Source organism: Lemur catta, chromosome 9, assembly GCF_020740605.2.
Source record: "Lemur catta isolate mLemCat1 chromosome 9, mLemCat1.pri, whole genome shotgun sequence".
NCBI classification, from domain to species: Eukaryota; Metazoa; Chordata; class Mammalia; order Primates; family Lemuridae; genus Lemur; species Lemur catta.
Window position 1 is genome coordinate 22126752 of NC_059136.1, and position 18014 is coordinate 22144765.

The window sequence follows — 18014 nt, forward strand, 5'->3', positions numbered from 1 at the left end:
TTCCATTTAGTACCTTCAGTATCTTAGGGAATAAAAACCACATCAATAATGTTAAAACTCCTGTCCTTTCATAAGAGCAATGTGCCACTCAAAACACGAACCTAGAAACCAAATTCTTGTTTATAAAATTTGTCTTTTTTTCGATTTGTAAATCTCTTAAGAATTTCTTAAACAAAAATGCTAAAGTAAAATATTAAATAGGCCATTTGTTCTTATGTAACCTAAGAAACTCTAACAACACTCCCATCCACTGGGGAAGCACTGTCAACTGTCGCTGTTTTCTAAGCAATTTGACAGAAAGAGCTCTCTACAACATAGTTCGTTAAAAACAAAAAAGCATCTCTTTATGGTATCAAAAGAGTTTAAAGATAAAATAAGATCATGTGTATATTTAATTATTTCTCATGTAATTGTTAGGATGGATATAACATACCTTTCCAAAGTGTGCCAGGGGTATGATTTGGAATCTCAATAATATCACAATACAACCTGAGAATTTTGTGTTTCCAGTTCCTAATTCCCATCATTAGTACATTACCATTTTGTAAATTCAGTCCTAAATTTTTACATAGTGTGAAAAAGAAATGTGGTCCCTGACAGCCAGGAGCTGGCCTGTCACACAGGTTAGGCTATCATGTAGAACTGACAGAACAAGTTTATAGAATACCAACATCAGACAAGGCCACTCTGTGACTGCTGGACCAAAGCAAAACCAAAATGCCTCCTTAATCATGTATGATCAAGGTCAAATCTAATCCAAACCACAAACACGACCACACATTCCCCTACCCTGGTGGTGTGAATGACTGTTTCCTTACCAAACATAACTTTAGCCTGGCTCCATTCTTTCTGCTTGCTAGGTAAGATTTATTAAGACACTCAGTTCTAGAACTATTGCCCCACTCCTGCTTCCTCAAACCCTCCCCCAAATACCCACCACAAGCCTGATTAATCCTTGCTCACACCCTCTGATGGAGACACCCCATTCCCCAAGGTATGTGTCCTCCTGAATTGCAATGAATCAATATAATAAATCTGACTTGGTTCAACTGCAGGTATATCCTTTGTGGCCTTTGGCCAGAAGGCACTGACAAGCCAAAGAACACTATATATCATAAGGCCTTCTTCACACTTGTTTTTCTTGCCCTTGAATAAAAAAAAAAAATACTAAATTCACATTAGTTAATGAAAAGTTAACATTTGGAACTTTGTTGCCTGGATATTACCTTTCACAACCCCTACACTTTGATGAGTCACAGATCCCCATTTGTATTTTGGTGTGGTAACAGAGGCTTTGACCCGTACTTTATCACCAATCTTGATGTGAGAAGAAGAACTTGGTGGAGGATAGCCTAGAGATAAATGCACTATAATTAGCATTCATTTCTGGGAACTGTGTCTCTAATTAAGAAAAAGCAAAAGAACATAATCAAGAATGTGCTCACCTATAAGTTCCACGTGAATGTACCTAACCCAGTAGGTGCCCCCTTTCTGCTGCCAGTCACACTGCACATTGAGGTCGTGCAATCCATCCCTATCCAGCTTGATGACTTTGCCCACATCGCCTTCACACACTTCTTCATATGTTCGACAGCATCTAACCATCATTCCTACCTAAAATTGAAATGAAATTGAACATCCAGTCCAGTGTACACAGACGAAATGAACTATAAGTAACACTCTATTCTTAAGAAGGAATTTTGTCTAACATCCAGAGTGTGCTCTAAGTAACATTTTATGCTAAATGGAACCAGGGCTCTTTAGAAAACTGGCTGGCTCTGTGTCTCAGGCAGGAAATGGACAAGATGAGCCACTTGTGCCACAAAGCAAAGGAGCCATCAGTGAGTACTGGGTTCACTCAAAAAGACACTCTCATCATCAAAAGGAATAATAGCTGAAACACATCGAATCCCAAAAGCCAATGAATTTATCACCATGGTAATAAGCAAACAAAGCATCTTGGTCACTTTTATAAGCAGCAGAGCACCAATGAATCATCCTGAAAATTGATAAACCTCTCTGTGTTATAAAGAGCAACCAGGGTTGATGAAGTTTTCTTTGCAGGAGAGAACTCCAGCTAAATTCAAAAACAATAACAAAGTTAGAAAATCACTATCAGGAAGTCTCTGATAATGAGTCTAGGTGCTGACACCAGTGCCTACTGGAGCTACAAGGTGAACAATGAAGTTCATCAGGAAGGAGCAGGCTGACAAGACCTAACCCACTTGTTGTCTGCCGACACAAAGCAGGAGGGAGCTCTCACTTTTGAAGCCTTTCTGCCTAAGATTCGGCCTGGGCCCACTCACCTCTAGCCCTAGTTTCTCCTATTTTATTGGAGAAACAGGGACAGAGGAAGATGGAAGCCACCACCAAATCCAGAATATAAGACATTTAAAGGACACAGTTTCAGCCACAAATAAATAGTATGACAAGGGCAATAGCGGGGGGAGGGGGAGAGGGTGAGAAGAGGGCTGTTATAGACCAAGTGTTTGTGTCCCCACCAAATTCACGTGTTGAATAAAGCCCTAACCTCCATATTAGGAGACAGGGCCTCTATGGAAGTTACAAGGTTAAATGAGGTCATAAGGGTGGGGCCCTGATCCAACAGAGTTAGTGTCTTCACAGGAAGAGACATCAGAGTGCCCTCGCTGGCTCCAGCTCCCCCGACCCCAGCTCTGCCTTCATTTGAGGACACAGAGAGAAGGTGGCCATCTACAAGCCAGGAGGGGCCCTCACCAGAAACCAGCCAAGCTGGGACCTTGATCCAGCCTCCAGAACCATGAGAAATGTCTGCTGTTCATGTTACCCAGTCTATGGTATTTTGTCATAGCAGCCTGAGCTGATTAAGACAAGGGGGAACCATTCTAGGTTAAAAGAGACTTCAAAGACATACTACCCAAATATAAATAAGGTATATGATCTTGTTTGTATCAAAATTCAAAACTAACCATAAAAAGCCATTTTAAAGAACACTAGGAAAACCTGAGCAAGCACTGGATATGGGATGCTAATACGGTATTACCATTTATTTTGTTAGGTAATATTGCATAACAGAAATGTCATTATGTTAAAATTAAAATCCTTTACCTACTGGGGATACATACTGACATATTTACAGGTAAAATGAGATGAAATATACTAAAACAAGAGAATGAGAAGAAGAAAAGAAAGAAGTTAAGCTGGATAAAGAACTACATAAAACATCACTAGATTTTAAAAATTAGATGGCAGTGAGTGATTTAAGAAAAACAAGCAAAAAATATATAAAAAGAGTCACAAATGGGGTTAACAGAGAAAAGGCTGTCTCTGCACCACATCCACTATGGACAGCCCCCCCATGCCCATCTTCTGCCCCTCTGTCCTCTGGTCACTCTGAGCTGGGTGCCCACCCTGTTGAGCTGCCCTCCACACCCTCACACCTCCTCAACTCAGCCCCTCAATCCCAAGCCCCTGAGTCTGCGCTCCCATTCCAGGGCACGCAGCTCCTTCTCACTTAGCTGAGAGCGTACTGCCCGGGTTAGACTGTCTTCCACCACCGGCATGCAGGCTTCCTGAGGGCAGGGCCTCCGTCCACTGATGCCTGGCATACAGGAGACAGTGATCCAGCCCAAGACAATTACTCACCTGAATATTTTCTCTCACATACACAGCATAATCATCATTACTCAAAAAATCAGCTCGTTTTTTATAGGTCTGGCTCTCCGTTACAACAGCACCAGTAGACTACAAAAGATAAACACATTTTTTAAAAAAAGAGAGAACTAGATCAATCTACTTAAAGAAAAAAGTAAAGTATGAAATACTATACCTATACTTTAAAAATACTATATATTTCATATTACAAAAATCTTCATTTTAAAAACACTAATGTTAGTAGCATAGTAAGCAGAAATGAATCTCAAAAGCTGCAAGCACAGATTGCCAAGGCATTTTCAAATTAATCCTATGAGATAATTTACTCAGGTCAGAAATCAATGTGTCAAACAAAACATGATATTTTAATAAAGTATCTTCTTTTTTTTCTTTTTTGAGACAGAGTCACACTCTGTCATCCAGGCTACAGTGCAGTGGCATCATCATAGCTCACTGCAACCTCAAACTCCTAGGCTCAAGCAATGCTCCTACCTCAGCCTCCCAAGTAGGCAGGACTATAGGCGCATGCCACCATGCATGGCTAATTTTTCTGCTTTTTGTAGAGATGCTTTTTGTCTTGCTCTTGCTCAGACTGGTCTTGAACTCCTAAGCTAAAGCAATCCTCCCGCCTCAGCCTCCCAGAGTGCTTGGATTATAGGTGTGAGCCACCACACCTGGCCTGATAAAGAATCTTCTAATGGCTACCCAGCATCATTAGATATTTGAACAAGGGTCTATTTTAAATCTAATAGCAATTTTGATATAGAAAACCCAATTATCACTTCAGTGTCAAAACAGACAGCTTTGTCCTGTGCCCAGATGAACTGCAGGTAAGTCTCGTGGAGCGGTCCACAGTAGCTATGGCTAGTTTTCTCAAGGGACAGAGGAAACTAGCATACAAGATAGAGCACAAGACAGACGCCGGCCAGGGTGTAGGCGAGTCACGCAGAGGGCACTGACCACAGAGTAGGCTGCGTCATCCACATCCTCCACCACCTCCTCGTCTGAATACTCGTCAGACACTGTGTCTGCATCCGAGAGCTCTGTGACCTGCACATCGGAGTGGTCCAGCAGCCACCCAACCAAGGCTTCCACCCCTAAAAGCAAGCATACACAGCACACCACGGGCAACTATGAGGACCAATAGCACTGAAATGTGGACCCACACACAAACGAGCACCGACAAGGAAACACAGTACCAGGCAAGCCAGACGCATTCCCAGAAGCGCCAGTGAGTGACTTCAGTGCAAACTCTATGTTCCTTCGGGGAAATCCCATTTCCATGAGCTGCACCACAATAGGCAGAGCAGGAACAGGCGACTGCTTGCGCCTCTTCACCCTGGCAGGGCGGATGTGCTGCACGGTGACAGGCGTGGTGGCCTCGCTGGAGCTGCAGTCTTCAAAGCCTGGGCTCGAAGGGTGAGTGGACTCCACAGCCAAACACTGGCATACAGCGAGGGCAGCAGCCTGAGCAGACAAGAAGAGGGTTCCAAGAGGTTTGTGAAAATGCCCTCAGCCAGCTTACAGTCTACATAGGGATGACTATGAACTGTAATATAGATGTATAGAAAGCCCAGATTTGCATACATTTTTAAGTGAGTTGCTAAAACATGTTAGAAAATGACAAAGCCAAGTTTGACAGTTTAATGAAAAGGAAAGATATTGTGGTCAAATAACTTCCCTGTTTTAATACACAAACAGCCTAGAAAATTAGCCAAATATCAATGTTTATTAAAGAAAACTTCACAACAGCCCAGAGCTCTGACCAAGCGAGCACAGTGAGATGGGGTAGGGAGAAAGCTGTCCCCCTGCCATAATCAAGCACCTGCTCTTACCTGTGTAACAGGCCAGAAATGACACCAGATTCTTACGTACCAATAAATCAACCCTCAGCTATTCAAGGGTCAAATACCCACTTTGGGGGTTAAACGTGGTATTAAAAAATAAGGGAAATAAAGAATAATTAGTTGGGAGACACATTGCAATGAATCAGTGAACATCTGCACCGCAGTGTCGGCAGCTGGGAACTCCCTAATTACAGTGCATCCACACCTCTCCCCTGATCTACTTACAACTTCTCTGTTCCTCATTCCCAGCTGCTCTCACAGCACTGAAGACTTGCTATTTTGTTAAGCTGAGCATGTGAAGAAGGAATTAGGAAGAAACTGAGGATACTGCAGAGCCTCCCAGTGCTTAGGAAGTGTCAAAAGCCTAGGGCTTTGCAGTGAAGTCTGAGTAAGATAGAAGTGACAGGTTTCACCCTAAAAGTTTACAATCCAGAAACAGCTTGAGCTAAGAGTTCTGGTTCTGGTAATAAGGAGTTAGGGCGTAGTAGACTAATCCTCTGCTGATAATAATTACGAACCCTGGGGAAAATATTTTCAAAAACTGCTGGAGGGCACTGGAGAACAGCTGAAGCAATCGAAACTTGAGTGAGTGCAACCCTTGACACAAGGAAAGCCAGCAGGCAAGATGCACACTTAACCACAGACAGTGGCAGTGTCACTAGACTACAGTCGGAGGCTGGCCTTTGCGCCTCAAGAGCATGATGACCCCCTCAGAGAGAAAGCACAGAGGGAAAAGCCACCGAATGTGTGTACAGACTACCCTCAAATCCTTGGCTGATGCCGTTACAGAGCACATACATAAGACTCTGAAGAGCCCAGCTCTTCACAAAGGCACTGCTGCAAGGCCAGAGGGGCTTCTACAGCTGCCCAGGGCGGGACCAGTATTTGAGGTTCAAGTCCACCTGAATATATGTTAGGGGGAAAGGGTATTGAGGCTTCCACTGAGACCCCAGAAGACAGTCTAAATCCCCAAGAATTAAGGACCAGGAACCAGAACGAAGGGCAAAAACAAAATAAACAATCAAAAAAGCCTAGCACCAAGGCCCTCAGGATCAAGGAGGACTGCTAGGTATGTAACTGCCTATGAAAAGAAAATTCCACATTCTCCAGAGATGCTGACAGAACCCAGAGCCAACATAATGTAATATCCAAGGCATCCAGAATACAATAAAAAATTGCTAGATATGTGAAGAACAATGACCAATAACTGACCATAATCAAGAGAAAAAACTGCCAAGAGTAGTAGACCAATAGGTGGCCCACAAGTTAGAATCAGTGAACAAGAAATGTAACACAACTATCAGAAATATGTTTTAAAACATACAGTAAAAGATAGATATAAGGGATCATCAAGAGAGCTGTCAGGAGAGGGATAAAACTATAAAATGAGAGCCAAATGGAAATAAGAAAAATATAAAATAAAGCATCTCTTGGATGAGCATAACAGTAGATTAGACCCAACAAAGCAAAGCATCCTGACCTTGAAAATAGATCAATACAAATTAACCAAACTGATTAACAAAGACAAAAAAAGATTTTGAAAATAATGAAAACAAACTAGCAGTCTAACATGTGTAATGGTAGTCTCAGAAAAAAACAAAAACAGAGTAGGACAAGGGACAAGAAAAAAAAAAATAGTCAAAAAGTTTCCAAATTTGGTAGGAAAAAATAAATCACTCCAGAGATGCAAGTAACTTAAGCAAATCCCAAAGAAGATGGAAGAAAAAAACATGCACATATAGGCACATCTTAGTCAAACTGCAGAAGACCAAAAAAAAAAGAAAAGAAAATATTAAGAGTAGCCAGAGAAAAAAGACATTTCCCGCAGAAGAACGAAGATAAGAATGATGGCCAACTTGCCATCAGAATCGATGGAGATGAAATGACAGAAGGACTCACTTTGGTAGACAGCTCTTCCCACTCCTAAATGACAACTCCACATTCCCTTCTACGTCTTAACATGCAGCATCCACACAGCGTGAATACAGGCTATGCTCCACCCAACACACTCTGAAATTGCCTAGCATCCTGGCCCTTTAGACTGAAACTTCACCAGAGGTTTTCAGACCTAAGAGGGAGCTGGAGTTCAGACCAGTTCAGAAAAGGCATGGCCACCTCCTCCCTCCTCACCCCATGCCCCCATTTCTTGCTGTCTCCCCTTGTGCCCCCTCATTTTTCCAGCTCACTCTGGACTGAGGGGAGCCCTCCCACGGGCCCCAAAACAGCTGCCACCTCACTCTGGAGCCTTGTTCCCCATACGGCCTTGGTCTCTTAGGATTTCCATTAGGATAATTTCCGCCTGCCAAACTGAGCACTGAAGGTTTTGCTTTTGTCTTTTGACAGTCTATCCAGAATTTTTTTGTATTACACAGCAAGAGGATTTTAAGTAACATCTAGTCCTCTATGCTGCCAGCTACAAAAGCTCCCATCACTCTTAGCCTTGGTCACATTGCCTGTTCCATGGGAATGTCCAGCAGCCCAGAATGTGCATGCTCTACTGCACGGGAGGGCTAGAGGTTGGCAGCAACAGGGCACACCCAGAGGCCTCTGAGTGAAGGAAACAAACAAGAGAGCCCAACAGTCCTAAGTCTAATGCCTCTTCCAATAACAATACTTCCTGGAAAAAGACCCCTCCATAAATATATGAGCATTTAACCCATGCTGCATCTAGTCAAACAATTTACACAAATACAAAATAAGGTTAAACTTCAACCTTCTCACTCTTTACTGTTACAACGTTCTGCTAACTATGCCCAAACATGGTAAAGCCTGAGAGTCATAAGAATTATTTGGATACCATCATTTAAAATTCAGAATATATCCTTAAGAAAATACACATCTAAAAAAATTGTTTACAATTGAGTACATTAAAGTAAAAACCGTCAGGCATACACAACAATACCTCCAGTTCCTGTTTATCGAATATGGCCTTCACGGGGGACGGCTGGGTGGCCGCGGCCAGCAACTGCTGCAAGAGGATCATGGGAGGCTGCGGCCCTTCAGGGGACAGGTCCCCAAGGTCAGGGGATGCAGCTGCTCCGTCATCTGAATGTAAAAACAAAATATGTACAACATTCTATTTTCAACTGCAAACATCTCTATCATTAAAGAGAATGTAATTGAGCATCTTAAGCCAGATATGATTTCTTCCTCATTAAGCGACAGACAACCAAAATCTTCATGGCTCAGACATCAAACAAAACTACACTCTAAATAACTTTCCACTCCCTGCTTTTTGGTCTCTGTCCTTCATTAGTTCACCTGTCTCTTAGAGCCAACAAATGCTACTTCTCAGATTTCTGCCCTTGGTCCAATGCTTACATCTTCTCTTTCTTGTTCACTCATTGCTTCAGCAACCCCTGCAATGGACACATCCCAAGTTTATATTTCTACTGTGGCTTTTCCCACTAAGCCTTCTTCAAATCATTTAGTGACACCAATTTCAAATGTGTCATGCGGTCAGGGTGATGACATTTTGTCTGTTTTGAGTGGGCTTTAGGTGAGGCCTTTGCTACAGCCTGGATATCCACTGCCCAGGCCTATTTCACACAATTCACCCACTAGACCAGGGGTTGGAAATCTTTCTCTTAAAGGGCCAGACAGTAAATAGTTTAGGCTTACAGGCTATATGGTCTGTGTCACAACTACTCAATTCTGCCATTATAGAGCAAAAGCAGCCAAAGATGACGTGTCAACAAGCGGTATGCCTGCCCTCCCATAAAATTTTATTTACAAAAACAGATGTCACGGTAGTTTGCCCATCCTTGCTTTAGACAGCTCCATCTGGAGCCCCTGCTCTGCACAGACTTGATAACCTTGAGTCAGCTCTGTCATAACTGCTCATCAGGGTAGCACAGAACAGCTGGCCCAATTCCCAGGCTCCAGTTTCCCAATCTCTGCAATTATGAATTATCTTCAATGTCCCTACTACCTCTAATATGAATGAATTTGCACTTTCAATTTCTCTCACACTCAGCAGGTTTAAAATTAATTTTATAATATCCTCTGTCTTAAGATTAAGAAACAAACTCAAATACTCCACATTCCACTGGACTCCCTTATTTTCTTTTCAAACACACTACTCACTGTTCTCCCCCCAACTCTGAACATCAGCCCAAACTGGAAACATTAGCCATCTTTGACTTTTTACTGCTATCATCTAAATACTACACCATCACAGTGTCTACTAGAACCTTCTTTCCACTTTTCACGCCTTCCCCTGGAAGACACCCCCTCAACTTGACACAAGAGCAATTCTCCATCTCCATGATCTCCCACTTCAAACACTCCTATACCTGCCTAGCAGATTTATCATCGCCCTGAGTATCAACCCATCCTTATCACATGGCCCCTGCCACAGCTTTCCAAATCAACCTTAATTCCAACCTGGTGTAACAGGATGTCAACGGCCCTCTCCAGCTTTAGCCCTGGACTCACCAGAGCTAAATCTCCAAGCACAGCAAAGCTGCTCAGCACTCTCCCAAAGACTCGCTGCTTTCATTTGTGCTCCTTCTGTCTCCTCCACCAATGTGGAGAGTCCTTGTCACTTGGCACCTGTCTGCCATGCCTTTCAAAGACTGCCTACACCAGCCCTCAGCTGCCAGTGTCCCCCCATGCCTTGGAACTGTGCTCACACACTTCACAGCATACCGGCCCCATGTAATAGAGCCATCTGCATTCATTTTCTCTCCTCCTCCCAAACCTAGAAAGTAATGATCATGAACAATGACTATCTTTTCCCCCATAATGCTTAGCACAATGTCTTTCAACAGATGATCAAAAAACATTTCATAGCTTCGGTTTTTTCCTATTAAAAGTGATACGAGCTCTTTCTAGAAAATTGAATACAGAGAAGTATAAAGAAAATAAAATCAGCCGAAATTCTACCAAAGATTACTGTCACTATTTTGCTAAATAGGTGAACGTATGGCATATCTATAAACAGATAAACACAGCAATGTGCTTTTTTGTTTACTTATCATTTCCATGTTTCTATGGCAATAAACATATACAATTGGCTCTCCATATCCATGGGTTCTGCATCCACAGATTCAACCAACCACAGATTAAAATACTTGGAAAAATTTTAAAAATAAAAAATAACACTATAACAATACAATAATAAAAAATACAAATTTTTTAAAACTACAGTATAATAATTATTTACATTCATTTACATTTTTGAAGTATACAGGAGGATATACATAGATTATATGCAAACATTATGCCATTTTATAGAAGGGACTTGAGCATCAAAGAATTTTGGTGTTCTTGAGGAATCATGAAACCAATACCCCATGAACACTGAGCAATGTCTGTATATGTACCATCATTTTGAACGGCACCATGGTATTCCAATGCAGGGATATTCCACATAATAATGGGCATTTTAGTGTCTTCAATTTTTCAACATAAAAACAATACCAAAATAGAAGCCATGATGACACTGGTAAACATATTATCTTTACATGCCTTTTTATGCAATAAATTCCCACAAGATGACTTGCTAGGTCAAAGTATACAAATACACATATATCTGCATTTTTAAGTCTGACGTGCTTCTTCAAATGCCCACTTAGATGGTTGTACCAACTTAAATTCCCACTAGCAATGTGTTCATGGAGTGATGTTTTATGTCCATATGAAGAACCACCATAGGGTTGTCTTGTAAAAATACAAGTTCTGATTTCTTTGGTCTGGGGCAGAGCGGGAGTTTGCACTTCCAACACTTTCCTAAGTGCCATCAATGCTGCTGGCCCCCACAACACACTTTAAACAGCAAGGCATAAGGGTACTGTTTTCCCTCCTCACCCACCAGATCCTCCCAGTCTTGTCCGTCTTGTGAGACGACGACAACTTCATTCACAGTTGGTGACCGCGGGTCAGACCCCGTTATTTTTCCTGTAACTTATAAGCCATCTAATGTGACCCCTTTAATGAACTGCTTGTTCACATGCTTTGCTTACTTTTCTACTGGAGTATCTGCCTTTCTTACAAATCTGCAAGAACTTTTTTTTAACAGATACCTGTATGAACAGTTCCCGTCTCCTGAACAGCTGGCTGAGACAAGATCTGCCTCAGTTTATCTTGGTGGGACAGCAGTGCTCGGCCTGCTTTCAGTATGTACAGCTTTAACTGCTGGCACCGCAGCAGGTCCAGGTCCACTTGTCCTGTGGAGGAAAAGAGCTCAGTGAGAGGTGCATGCTCTGCTTGGTCTCTCCTCACCATCAGTGAACCTCTGCAACAAAAAAATAAACAATGCCCTGCCCTTTGGGAATTTACTAACCACACACAAATACTGTCAATGATGAAGGGCTCGTCTTTCCCAGTATTACAACTGGTGCTTCTGGGTTAGTGTCCTCCAACCCCCAGGGTCTTCACCCTTCCCTGCTCTCCAGGTACCTACTTCAATGGGTTGGAGTGAAGATTAAAAGGTTTACCATGGTTAGAACCATATCAGCTATTATTATATGATCAACTGCTTCCGAAATTGCTGAAATTTCATCCATATACCTAGGTTACAAACAAGATACTTTCATCTTTTCTTCCAAGGCTCCTCGGAGAAAATTTTATCAGATACACTAGTTCTTTAATTGAAGAAGATTATGGCAATCCCCCTAGAGTCTTATCTAATCCGATGATGGCCAGAGATGCCACAGGCCAATGAAGGAGCAGAATAAAGAAGCCATCAGGGCCCCAGAGGCCTGAACTACAGGCCTGGTAGCAGCATTCCAAAAATAGGATGGGCTGGAGGCCAAGAAAGTACATGGGTAACATGGGGTGTGAGGGACAGGAAGACAAAACAGGTGCCTCCTGGCCACTGAGCTTGACCAACTGGCAGACAGCTTTATCTACCATGATGGGAAACAGTGGCTACTGGAGAAAGGTGGGTGAATTTTGGACACGCTGTGGTGTACATGCACTGGACCTCCAGACAGAGATGTGAACTGGAGATTCAGAGCTGAAGGTGGTTACCATCATAAATGCTAGAGTAGCAATCACAGGTATGAGCAGGAAATGAGTAAGAAAACTCAAGAAGAGTGGACACAATGAGCAGAAGTTACAGGTGAAACCACAAGGATTTCAAGAGTATAAATAATAGGCAGAGAAAAGAACTCTCTAAGAACAAGCAAGGGGCAATGCAAGGAAAATCATGAGAGTATTCTAGACCCAAAGGAAGAGTTTAAGCAAGAGTGGCCACAGTTTTAGCCCACCTTGCACATCACAAAGCAAGGTGGATCTGAATACAAAGGCCCCTATTTCTGGCAGTGAGGAGGCCCTGAGTAAAGCTCCAAATGGCAACTGGGCCACAGGGCCATGGGGTGGAGCGTTGATGGGGAGGAAGAGAACAGACTCCTTTTCCAAAAGCTTGTTCAGAATAAATAGTGAGCAAGAGGGGATGAGCCATGGGGGTTCTTCAGCTGTGGCTCTAAACACAATGTTGAAGGCTGACCCCAAAACACTCTAATCTCCACACACAAGGTTACATTCCCAACTGTAACTCAACAAATAGTAAATCCATATGAGAGACTTCAGCAGTCATATGAACTCGCTCTGATAAAAGAATATTATCCAAACAAGACTAGTTAAGACTGCAGCTTTTTCATCAAGAAGTACCACGTACTGACCTGCAAAGGCCTGTTTAGGTGATTTCTTTATTTTGTGCTTTTCCAATTTGCTTCCAGCGAGGTTCACCAGCTGAGCCCAGACAGAGAGCATGGGCTCTGTGAAAGGCAGGTTGTTCACACTGAACGCCACAGCAGGGAGCTGAGGAGAGAGCACAGAAGCCTTCGACGTGTGGCCAAGGAAATGAACAAATAAAATATTCTGAAAGTTATAACCATGAGTCTTACTTCTGAAACACCACATATACCCAGTAAGTCTTTTTCCATCTGAGAATAATTTCAAACTATGCCATTAAAGGCAATATAAAGACTTATACATATAATAAATATAACCTATTAATATATTAATTTTTCTCTACCAACTTGTCAACAATAATTATATCAGGGTGGTGGTTATTATCTTCGTAGGTATTTTCTATACATTTCAAATTTTCTACAACATATATTCCTAAAATAATCAAAACAGTATTTTACAGAAAAATATAGTTAGATTGTACTTGGGTTACATTAAAATAATGTAAATCACCACCTTCCTTATACATCCCTAATTCACAGGTTTAAGATGACAACAGCTGCTATATTAAGTCATGTCACCCAACACAAGCAAGCCCTTTCTACATGGAAAAAGGTTGCGAACCACTGTTCTACAATGCCCCATAAGACAGGCCCTGCTTATATCAGGAATCCAAACTAATAGAGGCAAAAAGGAAGTGGTTTTCCTGAAGTCACATTATCTTCCTCAAAGGAAAATGTGAAGTTCGAGAATCAAGTTCCTCAAGTTCTAATGTCAGAATCCAGTTTAGTACAAACCTATTTTCCTTATCATACAGTAACTGAGCACAGTTCACCTACTGGTTTCAGCTGATTCAATGGGCAAACGCGACACATCCGCATGTCAGAGAACTGCACAGTGATTTTGCCTTTCGGGGTGATACGAGTCACGGTGCCTTCTCCAAATTCATCATGCATGACTTGGCCCCCCAGGCGCAGGCGACTGTCAATCCCTCCGATCACAGCCAGGACAGCCATTAGGCCTCCCACTTCTGGGTTCTCAGAGTCAGGGAAGTAGTCCTCTAGCAGGGCCTAGTGTAGACGGCAGACAGCAAGATTGGCTAGGGAAGCACACTGAGCTGCCCGTTCCTCACAAATCTACAATGAAACTAGATTAATTATGACAAGCAGAACCCACCCCCTCCGACGGCTTTCCTGAGCAGCTGTGGGTGACCAGGCGAAGCTGGGAGTTGATGTACTTGTTGATGAGTCCGTTCCACTGGGTCAGGGAGTGCAGCGTGCGGAGCAGAGCCACCACCTCTTCTGCCAGAGTACTGCTGTGGGTGGCGGTCAGCGAGGCCTGTGGGCGGGCCCTGCGCCTCCTCAGCGTGGACTCTGAGGAAGAAGCACAGAGAGAAGCTCACTGTGCACTGTTCTTAAACCAGGACACAAGCAGGGGAGAGAGCTGCCCACCTCTGAGTAACGGCACATCAGAAGAACAGGTAGTGAGCAAACTGCCCAAGAAGCCAAACAACTTTTCCACAAGGCACTTCATGTCCCCCGCCCTTTCTGTCTTGTCCCACGATGGGAGTACTGCTTGCAGTAAGTGCACAGCCAAGATCTGATAAAAGATAATTCACAATGACAAGCATGGAAAAAGAAATTATCTGATAGATTAAGAAATTACATATTGTTGTTTTCTCTTTCCTTTTTGTTCCTATAGTGCAATTTACCAAGTGAAAATTTTGATATACATTATTTTACAGCCAGATAATTACACCCTAGTTGATTAATGGTAAGGATCATCAGGGGTTAAAAGACATTAAAGATGCATGTATTTGTTTCTTCAGTAAAAAATAATTCTTTTTCTTTTAATCCTTCTTAAAACAGTAACACTACTACAACCCCTGTGAAGCAGATGAGAGCAGTTGCAGAATTTATCACTTAACAGAAAAATAAGTAAACTAAAGTTTAGTAACTTACCCAACTGAAAATAATCAAGAACTTCACTCCTTGCATCTAGAAAATCTACCCTGTGTCACTTCTAGTTCTTTTCTGCACTCATCACTGAATAAAGGCACTCGACTTGGAGGGTTGGGAGCAGCGGCATGTGGATGCCTCTCTCAGGGGCTGGGGGTTGCCCAGCAGCACATTACCTGCCTCTGTAGCGAGGCGGCGGTGAAAGGCGCGTGCCCTTCCACGACCTTCATGAGCAGAGTGATCCACTGTGGGGAGCTGAGGGCACCGCACACCTGCGGTGTGAGTGCGATGCTCCGCACAAACCCGAGTGTGCACCAGCTCCGGTGCTGCTCTCTGTACACCAGCCTGTTTGGAGAAGCTGCCAGGAGGGAAAACAAACTTACTTGGCAACAAATCCCTGGAAACAACTCAGGAGTGCAATCCTTATTTTTAATTAACCTATTATTTTATTTTCAACAATAAGCTACTTTACAAATATGCTGCACTTTGACTAATTCAAAGTGAGGAATGGGAGAAGGGTTTTAAGTTAGCTCAAGGAACATTTCATGGCACTTTTTTTTCAGGTGGGTCTCACTATTGCCCAGGCTGGACTCAAACTCCTGGGCTCAAGCAATCCTCCCACCTATGCCTCCCAAGTAGCTGGGACTGCAGGCATGAGCCACTATGCTCAGCCTTTATGGCATTTTTAAAACCTTTAAAGTATGTGTAATAACTCAAACTATCTAATGAATTTTATATACATACCATTTCTAAGCAATAGGAAAATGATCTATAATTCAAATAGCAGTAATTTGCAACAATGCATCTATTATATTTTTAAAAATCTCATGTGTTTTAAATATCCCCATGATCTTATTTATATTTAATCTGTACCATAAATTTCCAATCCAAGTTTAAGGAGTCTGCATTAACAGAATGAGAATGAGAAGTTTTCACTAAGTTTACACAATTCCATTCTGCAATGACTGGGACTACCTCTGCCCAGGTCTCCACTCTCCCCTGAGCTGAGGCTGAGGCTCCGGCTCCGAGGCTGAATCTTCCTGGGGCCTCTCCTAGTGCCCCATACGACCAACCTGCCCTCCCCACCCTCTCATCTACCCTCCTGCTTGCCAGGCTTACAGGGATACCTGCATTCTCTCAGCACGAGACACCCTGCCTCACCCACAATCACACACACCCACTCTGACGCTTACACACTCACCTTCACTCACACCCTCATATGCATTCCCACACTCACGTGTACCCACACCCACACAACTACACGCTCTCTCCCACAGTCCCTCACGTACACACCCACCATCAGACTCTCACATATGCTCACACCACTACCGAAATCACTAACACATAACAATCCCACAAGCTGTCACACATACGCACGCAGGACCTAAGATGCCAGCCCACACTCACACTCACTCATACGTACTCTCACATTTACTTACCCCCACCCTCATGCACAAACTCACACACACACTCACAATTACTGAGACATACTCACGAACACTCATGAACACCCAGTTATACACAAGCTCATATTGAAACCCACACACTCACATATATTCATGCCATACTCACACCCATATTGTCACATACACACAGCCTCCCACTGACAATCAAAACGCTGACATTCACTCACACAAGTCACTCATGCTCATACTGAAACAACACACACACATGTGCACACACTCAAACACTTGCACTCACGCCCTTTCACCATCAAACACTTAAGCACTCATCCCACTCCCACCCTCTCACACTCACATGCACTGGGCCTCATACATGCCTACTGACTCAGTTTCTCATTCACATACCCCATAATACCCTCACACACACATTCATGCACACCCAAACACACTTCACACACGCTCACACTCAAGCTACTCACACACAGTCACACATACTAACTCAAACACCCATGCTAATGCACACGCACTCATGTCCTCACTCCTACTTCACTCACATGTAGTCCCCCACCCACACCCACATGTCCTCATGGACATTTGCACACACTCACATGCATACACTCACACATATAACCGCACAATCACACTGACACTCTCAAACACACACCTTCATGCTTCCAACACAAACTCTCACCCACACACGCATCAATCACTAAGTCACTCTCACACTCATATTCACTCACACACACAATATATCCTGACACTCAAGCACACACCAAACTCACACTCTCACAGTACTCTGAAACACACTCATTATATTCACACCCACACATTTGCTCACAGTCAACACACTTGCTCAACTCACACTCCCACATTTACACTCACATTCACACACGAACACATTATGAATTAAACTGTACCCCCCACAACCCCCGGAACGACAAAATATGATCTTATTTGGAGACAAGGTCTCTTGCAGAAATCATTAAGGTAAGAATTTAGATGACATATTGGATTAGAGTGAACCTAAATCCAATGAAAGAGTCCTTGTAAGAAACAGAAAGGACATACAGAGACACGGGGAGGAGGCTATGATATGAAGACAGAAGCAGAGACTGGAGTGATGCGGCCACAAGCCAAAGAAACCTGGAGCCACCAGAAGCTGGACACAGCAGGAAGGCTCCTCCCCTAGAGTCTGCAGAGGGAACACGGCCCTGCTGACACCTGGATTTGGGACTTCTGATCTCCAGAACTGAGAATAAATTTGTTGTTTTAAGCCAATGTTATGGGTTGAATAGTGTCCCCTCAAAATTCATATGTGGAAGTCCTAAGCCCTATAGTTCCTCAGATTATGACCTTATTTGTAAATAGATTATTTACAAACAATACTACAAATAGTTTAGATGAGGTTAAATGGTGTCCATATAAAAAGGGAAATTTGGACACAGACACACAGAGGCAGAATGCCACGTGAACAAGAAGGCAGAAATTAGGGTGATGCTTCAACAAGCCAAGACACACCAAAGATCACCAGCAAA

General features: G+C 43.0%; 1 protein-coding gene across 1 annotated transcript in view; it reads right to left on the reverse strand.

Annotated features, from left to right (window-relative positions):
- The window catches only part of HERC2 (HECT and RLD domain containing E3 ubiquitin protein ligase 2), a 171139-nt gene that overhangs the window by 71606 nt on the left and 81519 nt on the right, over positions 1 to 18014 (reverse strand). Inside the window, exons 39-50 of the mRNA XM_045561084.1 lie at positions 15253 to 15434; positions 14570 to 14717; positions 14295 to 14491; positions 13958 to 14188; positions 13109 to 13247; positions 11507 to 11650; positions 8383 to 8525; positions 4833 to 5100; positions 4594 to 4730; positions 3625 to 3723; positions 1446 to 1614; positions 1227 to 1352 (exon numbers count right to left, since the gene is read on the reverse strand). Of these exons, the coding sequence (XP_045417040.1) occupies positions 1227 to 1352; positions 1446 to 1614; positions 3625 to 3723; positions 4594 to 4730; positions 4833 to 5100; positions 8383 to 8525; positions 11507 to 11650; positions 13109 to 13247; positions 13958 to 14188; positions 14295 to 14491; positions 14570 to 14717; positions 15253 to 15434 (1983 nt within the window). The remainder of the gene's footprint in view (positions 1 to 1226; positions 1353 to 1445; positions 1615 to 3624; positions 3724 to 4593; positions 4731 to 4832; positions 5101 to 8382; positions 8526 to 11506; positions 11651 to 13108; positions 13248 to 13957; positions 14189 to 14294; positions 14492 to 14569; positions 14718 to 15252; positions 15435 to 18014) is intronic.